Below are 13,684 nucleotides of genomic sequence, written 5' to 3' on the forward strand. Positions count from 1 at the left end.
CTCTTGGCAGTGTGGAGGATCAGAGGGATCTTGTGGTCCGAGTTCATAGGACACCCAAATCTGCTGCACAGGTTGACTCTGTGGTTAAGAAGGCATACAGTGCATTAGCCTTCATCAATTGTGGTATTGAGTTTAAGAGCCAAGAGGTAATGTTACAGCTACATAGGACCCTGGTCAAACCTCACTTGGAGTACTGTGCTCAGTTCTGGTCACCTCACTACAGGAAGCATGTGGAAATCAGAGAAAGGGTGCAGAGAAGATTTACAAGGATGTTGCCTGGTGAACAGGTTGAGTGAACTTGGCCTTTTCTCCTTGGAGTGACTGAGGATGAGAGATGACCTGATGGAAGTGTATAAGATGATGAGAGGCATTGATCGTGTGGATGGTCAGAGGCTTTTTCCCAGGGCTGAAATGGCTATCATGAGAGGGCACAGTTTTAAGGTGCTTGGAAGTAGGTACAGAGGAGATGACAGGGGTAAGTTTTTTTACACAGAGTGGTGAATGTGTGGAATGGGCTGCCGGCGATGGTGGTGGAGGCCGATGTGATAGGGTCTTTTAAGAGACTTCCGGATAGGTACATGGAACTTAGAAAAATAGAAGGCTATGGGTAACCTCTAGGTAGTTTCTGAAGTAAGTACATGTTCGGCACAGCATTGTGGGCTGAAGGGCCTGTATTATGCTGTAGTTTTTCTATGTTTCTATGTTGTATTGTTATCAGTAATTCACCAGTATCTGATATTTATTTCCATTGATATCTGCACCAGGAACGACTGGATCCAGGTGGGACTTTGTTACCCTAAGGGCAGCACGTTTAACATAATATCAGACATTCACAATCGTTTGTCAAAAAGAACGTTTAAAACTGGAACATTTTTGAAGACAGACAAGATGAACAACCTGGACTATGGCCACCCGGGCAGGAGTTATTATTTCTTCGATGAAGACGCGGGGTTTGTCTATTATACTTATAAATAAAAACACTAAATGCCAGAGAGACTCAGCAGGTCAGGAATCTGAAGAAAAACTTATTTTTCCATAGCTGTTGTATGATCTGCTGAGTATCCCTGGCATTTTTTATTTTCATTTAATTGAATCATTGAAATATATAGTGTGGTAATAAGTCATTTGGTCAAATTCATCCATGTCAACCAAGGTGACCATCTGAGCTCATCCCATTTGCCAGCATTTGGCCATATCCCTCTAAGTAGTTCCTATCCAACTAACTGTCTAAGTATCTTTTAAATATTGTAATTGTAGTTGCCTCTACAACTCCACATACTCACCAGCAACTGTGCAAAAAGCTTGCCCCTCAGGTCCCTTTAAAATCTTTCTCAGCTTAAACTTGTACTCTCTAGATTTAGACTCCCCCCTCCTGGGAGTGAAACTGTGACTATCCACCATAGTCACATATGCTCCTCATAATTTTACAAATCTCTATAAGTTCACTCCTCAGCCTCCAGGGAAAACAGTCCCAGCCTATCCATTCTCTCCTAATAGTTCAATTTTTTCCAATTCTGACAAAATCCCTGTAAAGGTTTTCAAAGTTCAAAGTAAATTTATTATCAAAGTACATAGATGACACCATGTACAACCCTGAGATTCTGCACCCTCTCTAGTTTAATCACATCTTTCCCTGCATGTCAAATTCCAAGTGCAGTCTCATCAATGTTCTATAGAGATGTAACACGACATCCCAACTCTTATGCTCAATGCCCTGACTGATATAGGAAGCATGCCACAATCCTTCTTCATCACCTTGCCTAACTGTGACTCCACTTTCAGAGAACCATGTACTGGTACTCCTGAATCTCTCTGTTTTACAAAGCTCTGCAAGGCCCTGCCTTTTACTGTGAATACCCTGCCCTTGTTTAACTTTCCAAAATATATTATTTCCCACTGGTCTGGGTTAAATTCCATCAGCCATTCCTTTGCCCCTTTCCCAGTTGATTAAGGTTGTGATCTTAGATAACCTTCTTCACTGTCCATTACACCACCATCTTTGGTACAATCTGCAACCTTCCTAATCAGATTTCCAGCATCTGCAGCTATTTCTCATTAAGATACTTGTAACTGAAATGGCCGTGTACCATATTGCAATCAGGAGTATCTCAGGCAGAGAGAAAATTGGACATAAAATTCACCACAGGATGCTGGAATCTTGGTGCTGTGTACGAGGAAGCTATCTTGGAAACTATTAAACTTCTCATTCTATAGTCATCAAAGTGGAAACTCGGCTCTGTTATAGTTTTGGAATGAGAACATTCTTGCATGTGTCCTCAGAGCTGCTCTAAATATAAGAATGGAGGAGAATAGGAGCAAGAGCAGGTCCCTCAGCTCCTCATGTCCAGCATCTTGTTAGCAAATGTACAGTCTCCAGAGAACAAGACCAAGGACATAAGGACAAGATTGCCGTATTGGAGGAAAATGAGGAATTTCTGTGTTCTGTGTTTCATAGACATATGGCTCACTCCAGACACACCAGATATGTCAGTAAGACCCAAAAGCTAACTGGTACACAGGATTCGGAGAAGGCAAAATGCCTTTCATGATAAACTCTGTGGTGGTTGGAGACAGCGGTCTGTCACACTCTTGTTCCCCCGACCTGGAACATCTAACGAATAAATGCCAACCATTCTACTTACCAAGAGAGTTCTCCTCCATGATCCTGACAGTCATTTACATACCAGTAAAAGCCAGTGTTAATCAGGCACTCAAGATATTGAATGCTGCCATCACCAAACAAGAAACAGCCCATCCTGACACATTTCAAATCATAGAGGGGGATTTCAATCAGGCTTCTCTGCTAATTATCATCAGCATGTAATCTGCAGCACTAGGGATCCCTGCTATTTTGAAATTGGAAATATCTTCCATTCCACGCCTAGACGGCATTTCGGGAAATCTGATCACTTGGCTGTCCTCCTACAGCCAGAGGCTAAAGAGCAAGGCTCCAGAGATGAAGACAGCAAAGAGGTGGTCGTGGGAGGCAGGGGAGCAGTTAAGGGATTGCTTCAGGTTGGTAACTGGCCATGTTCAAGATCTGAATGAATACACCACGGTTGTCATGGATTTAGAAAAACAGTTGTAGGCAAGTGTGTCCCCAGAAAATCATTCAGTCTGCCCCCATCAAACCTAATTTGAATCACTGAAGGATGTTTGACAGCTGTGGCAGGACTTGAATGCTATTATTTCTGATAAAGTGAAGCCAAGTGACATAGGCAACAACAAGGCTTCGCTCACAGATGAGCTCAATACACTCCATGTTTGCTTTGACCATCAAAACATGGAAGAACCTTCGCAAACTCCCACAGCCCCCAATGATCCTGTGATCTCAGTCTCTGAGGCTGACTTGACAGCTTCTTTCAGGATGGTGAACCCACAGAAAGCATCCAGCCCAGATCGGATACCTGACTGAGTACTAAAGACCTGTGCTGCTCAACTGGCTGGAGTATTCATCCAGTAGCACTTGCATCCACTGTGATGAAGTGCTTTGAAAGGTTGGTGCTGAAATATATCAACTGCTGCTTGAGAAGTGACTTGGATCTGTGCCAATTTGCCTACTGGAGCAACGGGTCCACAGCAGATACTTTCATTGGCTCTTCACTCAACCCTGGAACATCAAGATGGCAAAGGTGCATAGATCAGGATGCTCTTCATTGACTACAGCTTGGCATTCAATACTACCATCACCTCAAAACTAATCAAGAAGCTTCAGGACTTTGGCCTCAATACCTCTTTGTGCAATTGGATCCTCGATTTCCTCACTTGTAAATGCCAGTCAGTTAAGATTGGCAACAGCATCTCCTCCACAATCTCCCTCAGCACAGGAGCACCACAAGGCTGTGTGCCTTAGCCCCCTGTTCTATTTGCTTTACACTCATGACTATGAGGCTAAGCGCAGCTCCAATGCCATTTTTAAGTTTGCTAGTGACGTCACTGTCATTGGCTGAATCAAAGGTGATGACGAACCAACATATAGGAGGGAGATTGGAAATCTAGCTTAGTGGTACTACCACAACAACCCCTCACTCAATGTCAGCAAGACCAAGGTGCTGATCATTGACTTCAGGAGGAGGGAATCGGAGGTTCATGACTGAGTCCTCATCAAGGGATCAGAGATGGAGAGGGTCAACAACATTAAATTCCTCGGTGTTATCATTTCAGAGGATCTGTCCTTGATTCAGTATGTAAGCAGCATTATAAAGAAGGCACGGCAGCGGCTCTACTTTTTTAGAAGTTTGCAAAGATTGGGCATGACATCTAAAACTCTGTTAAACTTCTATAGATGTGTGATGGAGAGTAGATTGACTGGTTGCATCACAGCTTGGTATGGGAACACCTAAGCCTTTGAACGAAAAATCCTACAAAACATAGTGGCTACGGCTCAGTCTATTACGGGTAAAGCCCTCCCAACGTTGCGCACACCTACACAGAGCGATATCACAAGAAAGCAGCATCCATCATCAAGGACCCCCACCACCCAGACCATGCTCTCTTCTCACTGCTGCCATCAAGGAAAAAGTACGAGAGCCTCAGGACCCATACCACCAGGTTCAGGAACGGTTATTACCCCTCATCCAGAAAGCTCTAGAACCAGGCGGGATAACTTAACTCAACTTCACTCACCTCATCACTGAACTGTTCCCACAACCTATGGATTCATTTCATCTCATGTTCTCTGTATTTATTTATTTATTTGATTGCTTGTTTGTTTGTTTATTATTTTCTTTTTTTAAAAAAGGATGTAGGCAAAGGACGGGCAACTATAGGCCAGTTAGCTTAACATCTGTAGTCGGGAAAATCCTTGAAGCTGTCATTGAGGAAGAAACATTTAGAACGGAGGGGTTCCATTGACAGACGCAGCATGGATTCAGAAAGGGCAAGTCCCGTTTGACAAACTTACTGGAGTTCTTTGAGGACATAATGAGTGCAGTGGATAGAGGGGAATGGGTGGATGTTGTATACTTGGATTTCCAGAAGGCGTTCGATAAGGTGCCACACAAGAGACTTATAAATAAGATACGCATGCAAGGAGTTGGAAGAAGTGTATTGGCATGGATAGTGGATTGGTTAACCAATAGAAGGCAGAGAGTTGGTATAAATGGGTGTTTCTCCCGTTGGCAGTCAGTGGTGAGTGGGGTGCCACAGGGGTCAATGCTGGGCCCACAGCTGTTTACCATTTACATTGATGATTTGGAAGAGGGGACTGAGTGTAGTGTGGCAAAATTTGCTGATGACACTAAAGTGAGTGGAAAAGCAAATTGTACAGAGGATGTGGAGAGTTTGCAGAGGGATATAGATAGGTTAAGTGAGTGGGCCAAGGTCTGGCAGATGGAATACAATGTTGGTAAATGCGAGATCATCCACTTTGGAAGGAATAATAGAAGAGCAGATTATTATTTAAATGGTGAAAGATTGCAGCATGCTGTTGTGCAGATGGACTTAGGAGTGCTTGTGCATGAATTGCAAGAAGTTGGCTTGCAGGTGCAGTAGGTTATTAAGAAGGCAAACAGAATGTTGGCCTTCATTGCTAGAAGGATTGAAATCAAGAGCAGGGAGGTCATGCTGCAACTATACAGGGTACTGGTGAGGCCGCACCTGGAGTACTGTGTGCAGCTCTGGCCTCCGTACTTGAGGAAGGATATACCGGCTTTGGAGGCAGTGCAGTGGAGGTTCACCACATTGATGCCAGGGATGAAGGGGTTAACCTATGAGAAGAGATTGAGTTGCCTGGGACTATACTCTCTGGAATTCAGAAGAATGAGAGGGGATCTTATAGAAACATACAAAAAGGGATAGCTAAGATAGAAGTAGGAAAGTTGTTTTCATTGGTAGGTGAGACTAGAACTAGGGGATGTTGCCTCAAGATTCGGGGGAGAAGATTTAGGATGGAGATGAGGAGAGTGGTGAATCTGTGGAATTCTCTGCCCAGGGAAGCAGTTGAGGCTTCTTCACTAAATATATTTAAGATACAGTTAGATAGGTTTTTACATAGTAAGGGAATTAAGGGTTATGGGGAAAAGGCAGGACGATAGAGCTGAGCTTACGGACAGATCAGCCATGATCTTATTGAATGACGGGGCAGGCTCGATGGGCTGAATGGCCTACTCCTGCTCCTATATCTTGTGTTCTTGTGTGTTTATATTTGCAGTTTTTTGTCTTTTGCACTGGGTTGTTTATCAGTCCTGTCGGGTGTGGTCTTTCATTGTTTTTTGTGGATTTACTATGTATGCCTGCAAGAAATAGAATCTCTCGGATGTATATGGTGAACTATATATACTTTGATAATAAATTTGCTTTGTACTTTGTACTTCCTTGTCTGCCCTGACATTTAATATAAACAAGGCTGATCTGCCCGAGACTTATCCCTTCATCTGTGCCATTTCACAATGAACCCCAATTCCCTGATCCTTTAATCTCTTTAAATACATCCAGTGATCTATCCTCCATGACCCTCCAAGGTAGGGAATTCCCGAGACTTGCCACCTCTGTAAGAAATTTCAGCAGGCCTCAATTACACAACTCTTTCTTTATCCCATATTGCAGATGAATTTCTAGGCCATTAACATTGTTGTTAATGGTGCTACCCTGTGAGCCTATTGTTTGAAAGATGATGTATTATGTTTGTACAATTTTCTTCTGTGAAGGATTGTGATTAATTTATTATTCTAACACTGAAAGCATTGATAAAGCTGTTGCATCTGGCTGACATTCAAGTGTATTTCTTTCCTACTCCTAAAGGCTCCTCTTCCTGAAAGTGAAAGCCCACAAGAAAAGGGACAAGTTTGCTTTCTGCTCATTACAAGGCTGTGAGAGAATAAAGATCAAAGCGTCCATTCCTAACAAAAGTGGGGTCAGTGACTGTGTATTAAAAGCATATCCCAAGTACAGCCAGATGCCAAATGCTGACACCCCTATGCCACAGAAATTACCAACAACACAGCTGGTAAGTTGCTCTAGGCTCTGTCTGATTACATAACCCTTTTACCCTCAAATTACTACTGTGGAAGTGAAGTATATTTTAACTTCTTGTCTGAATTGCCTAGGCAAATCAAAAGATCACAAGAAGCAGAGCTAGAAGACTGATACAGGGCCCACTGGGCACAGAGCTTCAATGCCTCTCCGGAGGACAGTTAAATCCACCCGAGAGATTCAACAATCTATTCCAAGAAGATTGGAATACTGTCATTAGGAAGTCGTACTGCAATTACTGCAGATGATTACTCTAGAGGAGTCTCTGAGCTGGGGAGAGGTGTGCAACCAAATAAACAGGAGAGAGAGCAACATCCATTGCCTCCATCAGCCACTGCCAGACCCAACACTCAATGTGTCAGCCAGGCTGCAGCCTTCTGGCCTTCTGGCCCTCTGGCCCTCTCCCTCTTTTCTTTCCTTGAACTCTGTTTATCTATCTTTCTCCAGAATTGCCTTTTACCCATTTGATATGATGTGCTACATTCTACTCCAGTAAAAAAAAATTGAAAGACATGAGAATTACTCCTAAAGTACCGTTACTAACTTGACAGACACTGCATCCTGTTTATGCAAGGAAGGATTTCTAAAACATCAAGTGAAATAAAACAATGATTAGGTTTGCCTGCTATTCAGTGGGTCAACTTCCTCATGCTCCTTCACCACTGTCAAGGGGTCTGATTGATGTCTCCCCTACTGTCATAGCCGTTAGAAAAAGCAGCCTTGAACTTTTTCGCTCAAAGCATCTGAGGACCCAAATAATTGTAACTTCCTTGTTGAAGTCCTTGCTGTCCAGTAGTTGGGTCACAACCCTTTTTCAGTCAAGGCTGGTCTTCTATCCTAATGGGCCACACCATCTCTTATTTTTCATTTGGGTTTATGATCAATAAGAAGCTATAAAGTTAAAGGGAAGTAAGCGTTCTTGGCAGAAGCTGTGGGTTAGTGGTGAGGGGACATGTGCTCTAGAAGGTGTCCATTTGTCAGGATAGCATTAATTAGAATGATATATCATCAAACTGTAAGCACCCACCAAGGACCTACTAATTACAACAGCTACAGTTTTAGCATGATCTAGAACAGGGCTGCAAGCATTTGTTTAGTTCATTACATGTGCAATAAATCGAAAAATATTTTCACAGCTTCCCTTTCTCTCTATATAGAGTAACAACGATCACTTCATAGAGGTCAAACTTGAATCCTATAAAACAAGGTTCTTTCACATCAGAGAAGACTTGGCCTATTCTGAAGTAAGTTTCATCATCTCTTTAACTTTCCTCCTTAACATGTTGATTTATTCAGTTTATGTTGCTTTGGGAATCTTAAGTGGAGGGATTTGTGGATTAGTAAAGATATGTCTTGTGAGGCATACTGGTGGTAATCTTTCCCATCAAAGCTGAATAAAATGCTCTCATATGCACCAGGGTCTTTCAAAGGACAGTGTTTATTGTGTGAAGTCTCATTTATATCATCTGTTTTCAGCTAAACCACTGCCCATCTCCATTCAATGTAGTTTAGATATAAAGATGTTTTGGGCAGTTTGGCCCAATGATTCAAGGTCAGGGCTGCAAAGCAAAAGATGCTGTTTCCTGGGGTAGGCAGGCAGAATTTTGACCAGCCCCAGGTTATTATAACGGGGTCCTGCCTCTTTGCTGTCTTGTTCAACATTCCATCACTGAGAGGGAGAACAGATGTAAATAATAGCCCTATATTTGGTCAGGCATTTGAATTTGGATATTAGCAGACATTCCACCCTGCAAAAACTGATTTCAGGGAGTAGCACCATCAATTTGCGGGAGACTTCTGGGAGAGGTGGGACATCTGTAATAGAGTAGCTCCCTAGCAGCCAGCCAGCTAGTTTAAATAATGTTAGCTATGCTAATGAATGAATGACACCTGTTAAACTCACCTCAACATGTCTTTTACAGTCTTAACCCACCATGGGGAATAGAAAAGTCACCGTTGCAAACAGTGCAATGAGCAACACTGTCATTATTTTTGACCCCTATTAGGCAGGGGTACACTTTAGTGTAGTCTGGGGTGACCTACGTTTTATATTTTCTTTTTTTTCTGGAACACTGCCACGGCGCGCTCTCGCTCTCTCTCGTGGTCGCTCTCGCACTCTCGCTTGCTTTCTCTCTCTCGCTCGCGCGCGCTCTCGCTTGCTTTTTCTCTCGCTCTCTCTCTCGTTCTCGCTTGCTTTCTCTCGCTCGCTCACTCTCAAAAAAATTGATTTCTGTGATATTGTATATAATTTGTGGGCATCAAGAGCCACTATTCATATGCGGGAGACTCCCGGAACTTCCGGGAGAGGTGGGATGTCTGTATTAGGCCACATATTGCATCTCCTGCTACTTATGCCCAGCAAACACTGTGGATACGGAGACTCCATGGATACCAGGCCCCTAGCATCAATAAACCTATGAACATGAGTGGTCCCTTCAGCTCACTGAGCTTTTGCCATTACATTAGATCGTGGCCAGTGTGTATTTTGACTCCAGCATCGGCAGTCTTTTGGAGGCAAGAATTCCAAAAGGCTGCAAATTTTTCTGACTGTTAGTTTTTCCGACTGTTAGTCTTGGGGGAAAATATAGATTTTTCAAGTTTCTTTAAATTCTCACCACAATCCAGTTTCCAGTTCTGATTCTTATCACAAGAAAATCTTGTCTTCCTTCCTCCAATACATGACAGCTGAATAAAGCAGAGAATGCACCCTTGCCTTTCTTTACCTATGACCTTCAGATAACAGGTACTTCTTTACAATGATTAGTTACAATATTGATTATGGTCCCATTGGTCAATCTTAGCTCCGTGACTAAAAATAGATTTTTCAAGACCTGTTCCAGCCTTCAAATTCCACGCAGACACTTCCTTGATGGAGGTGTTATCTTTCCGGATGAAGCGTGTCTGTCTAGAACTGAGGGATTTAACTTTGAAACTTCAGTCAGGTTCAGACTATAGGTATCAGCTGCTGAGCAGTAAAGGCTTGTTGTTTTTTTGGGGATTCGAGGGGCAACCCACCATACTGTGATATCTGATGTCTAGTCACCCAGCGCCCAACTTCATTGTGTGGTGATAGCAAGATTGGTTCCCTGCATCCAGACCAAGCAAAAGAAGATGTACTGGAAGCAGCCAAATCCAGGATGACATAAACTAAATAGATGAGCCTCTTCCAATAGCTGCACATCACAGAAAATAAAAGATCCTTGGGATGAGACAAAAACAATTCTGTAAATTCTTAGTAAGTCATTCAGCATCTATAGAGAGGGATAGAGTTAATAGTTCAAATTGATGGTTTTCTATGTTAAAATCTCCACAATGGAGCTTCAACACAATCATCTGATGGACTGCTATGCTGGAGTTAAAAGTGACACATTAACTACCATTCACCCATTGGATTAACCTTCCAAAATGCATTACCTTACAATTTGTAGGAACAGTACTATGTTAAATTGGATTCCTTTTCCATTAATTGGATAGTGTGTAGAAGGAGAAGACATTAATGGGCACCTGATTTTTTTAAACAGTAACAAAATTAACACCTGGTGAGCTCCTCCAGCAGGTATTGCTCTAGATTTCCAACATCTGCAGTACCTCTTGTGTCTAAAATTAACACCTGATTGTTCTTTGCCAAATTATGGTGTCTTAATGAAGGACACAGTGAGCGTCGTCACACCCAGAGGTTACTGATGGTGCCATAATACCGTAGCAGTTTGCACGACCCTTTACAGCTCAGCGTGTCGGAGCTTGGAGTTCAATCCCAGCATCCTCTGAGGAGTTTGTACATTCCACCCCGCCCCCACCTGCGTGAGTTTCCTCCGGGTGCTCTGGTTTCTTTTCAAAGCCCAAAGGCATACCAGTTATTAGGTTAATTGGTCATTGTAAATTGTCCCATGATTAAATTAGGGGCTGTTGCTGTTACGGCTCAAAGGGCCAATCCCACACTTTATCTCTAAATAAATAAACTTTACATTTCCCCCAATACTTTAGCTTCTCTGCCAGAACCACCTCCTAAATGTAATGGAACCCAACAAATGATCAGTTCATTTGTTTCTTTTATTTTGTCTTGGCAGGTGGATGGAAAGAAGTTCTACCACGCTGATGATGGTATGCAGATCGTTGTGATAGATGGGAAGTCTGGAAAGGTGGTGGATAATAGAAGTTTCAGATGGGCAATCTTACGAGGAATGCCAATGCACATAGAGAATTATGTGACAAATATGAAAAACAAGTGAGTCACAAAGCTTCACCTTTGCAACAATGTCAAAGGGGTTGATTCCCCAGTTTTATTTAGCAATACAGCATGATATAGGCCTTCTGGCCCTTTGAACAATGCTGCCCTAGCAACCCTGACAAACCTGATTAACCCTCACCTTATCACAGGACAATTTATAATGACCTACCCGGTAAGTCTTTGGACTGTGGGAGGAAACGGGCGGACCCAGAGAAAGCTCATGCATTCCACGGGGAGGACGTAAAGAGATTCCTTACAGAACAGCATCGGAATCGAACTCTGAACCCCAAATGCCCCAACCTGTAATAACATGGCGCATTGAATCATCTTGCCTTGGTTCCTGTGGGGGAGCTCATACTAGGAAGAGTACACAGTGATATATTGGCATCCTATATTTACTGCTTCTGGCAACTGGGCTCCAGTGTGTTCAAATAGTCCTCCTAGGTAAATTCAATTAACATATCCTTGACCTTGACCTAATCCAGCTGGTGAGAGTAACTTTTAGGGCAATAATCTATGTGAAACATTAAGCCTTTCCTTCACTTAGTTCCTTTAGGAAAGGCATAAGGACAGCTGATATGAAGTATTATTACATTTCCTAGGAATTTGATAAAATGCTTATCCTCCTGCAGGATTTTCTATCCACAAGTTTTAACCTATTGAATCTTGCAGACTCCAGAATCTTAAAACCATTAGAAGCAGGAATGGGCCACTCAGCCTCTCAAGCCTGCTCTACCACTCAGTGAGATAGTGGCCAATCTTGTACCTTGTCTGATTTTCTACTTGGCTCCCTAAAAGTGCAAAACTCTATTAATTTATGCCACAGATTCCACTAAATATCTTTTATATTTGAATCACTGAAGTCTATTCTGAGCTGCACTTTGGAAATAAATACAATGCTGGAAAAACCCTTGTGCGTTTTTTAAAGTTATATCATTCGATATAAGAACTGCACACACGATTCATTTGTTTCATACAAATTATATTATTGAAAAATAATTTTTCTATTACTTTAAAAGCCCGTAATGAAATATTTCTATTTCCAGCTCCATTGCTCTGGTGACATCCAAAGGAAGACCACTGTCAGGAAGACCTTGGATCAATGTCCTGGGTCAACTCGGAGCCACTGATATAAAACTTAAAGGTAATTTCTAGAGGGAATTACTTTGCTCTGTATTTATTATTTTTTCCATTTCAATTGCTTTGCTTTAAGTTTTTTAGCGTTACAAACTCCTATTTTACTTTTGCCAAGTGACTGAGCATTGAAGAGTCGATGTAAGGTTACAAAATGCCCAAGTCACTCCACTAAACCCACACAACAGACCAAAGGATTGCCTGAATCGTGGCCCACACAGCCCTCCCTCCAAATACTTCAGTTTCAAAGACTGGAGAGTATCACACTCCTGAACGTAAACCTCCCTCTTCCTAACACAGAAGATAGGTTGCAGAGACAAGCATTTCGTTCCCTTGATTATAGAATATTAAGGATTAATATTGAAATGATTAACCTAATTATTTGATGACAAAGGTAAAAATGGTTTCCTCTAGTAGAAATTGAAATGAACCAAGGATTTGGGAGAGGCCATCTGGTTGTGGCTGATAGTTTTTAAGTGAGTAACAAGAAGGGTAGATAAAGCACAATCAGAATATGTACAGGTAGTTGAAAAGGTACTGCATAGAATGTTGTTAAATAAAATATAAACTCATAGGTTGTGAATAACATTGGTCTGGGTTCCCCTCTTCTTCCATTCCCTACTTTGGCCTCTTACTTCTCCTCACCTGCTTATCACGCCCTCCTCCTTCCTTTTCTCCTGTGGTCCACTCTCCTCTCCTATCAGATTCCTTCCTCTCCAGCCATAAGACCATAAGATATAGGAGCAGAAGTAGGCCATTCAGCCCATCGAGTTTGCTCCACCATCCAATCGTGGGCTGATCCAATTCTTCCAGTCATTCCCACTCCCCTGCCTTTTCCTCATATCCTTTGATGCTCTGGCTAATCAAGAACCTATCTATCTTTGCCTTAAATGTACCTAATAACTTGGCCTCTACAGCCACTCGTGGCAACAAATTCCACAGATTTACCACCTTCTGACTAAAGTAATTTCTCCACATCTCTGTTCTAAATGGACGTCCTTCAATCCTGAAGTCGTGCCCTATTGTCCTAGACTCCCTTACCCTCTATCTTTCCAACCCACCTGGCTTCACCTATCCCCTTCAAGCTATCCTCCTTCCCCTACCCCCACCTTTCTATTCTGGCATCTTGCCCCTTTCTTTTCAGTTCAGATAGAAACATAGAAACATAGAAAACCTACAATACAATACAGGCCCTTCAGCCCACAAAGCTGTGCCAAACATGTCCCTACCTTAGAACTACCTAGGCTTTACCCATAGCCCTCTATTTTTCTAAGATCCATGTAACCAACCAGGTGTCTCTTAAAAGACCCTATCGTTCCCACCTCTACCACCACCGCCGGCAGCCCATTT

General features: G+C 42.5%; 1 protein-coding gene across 1 annotated transcript in view; it reads left to right on the plus strand.

Moving 5' to 3' along the window:
• cemip (cell migration inducing hyaluronidase 1) overlaps nucleotides 1-13,684 on the plus strand; it is a 215,876-nt gene that overhangs the window by 189,875 nt on the left and 12,317 nt on the right. The window contains exons 24-28 of the mRNA XM_072278406.1: nucleotides 765-950; nucleotides 6,742-6,946; nucleotides 8,130-8,216; nucleotides 11,040-11,197; nucleotides 12,247-12,344. Coding sequence (XP_072134507.1) covers nucleotides 765-950; nucleotides 6,742-6,946; nucleotides 8,130-8,216; nucleotides 11,040-11,197; nucleotides 12,247-12,344 — 734 coding nt within the window. The remainder of the gene's footprint in view (nucleotides 1-764; nucleotides 951-6,741; nucleotides 6,947-8,129; nucleotides 8,217-11,039; nucleotides 11,198-12,246; nucleotides 12,345-13,684) is intronic.

The sequence above is a fragment of the Mobula birostris genome, chromosome 14 (assembly GCF_030028105.1).
Source record: "Mobula birostris isolate sMobBir1 chromosome 14, sMobBir1.hap1, whole genome shotgun sequence".
Taxonomy (NCBI): Eukaryota; Metazoa; Chordata; class Chondrichthyes; order Myliobatiformes; family Myliobatidae; genus Mobula; species Mobula birostris.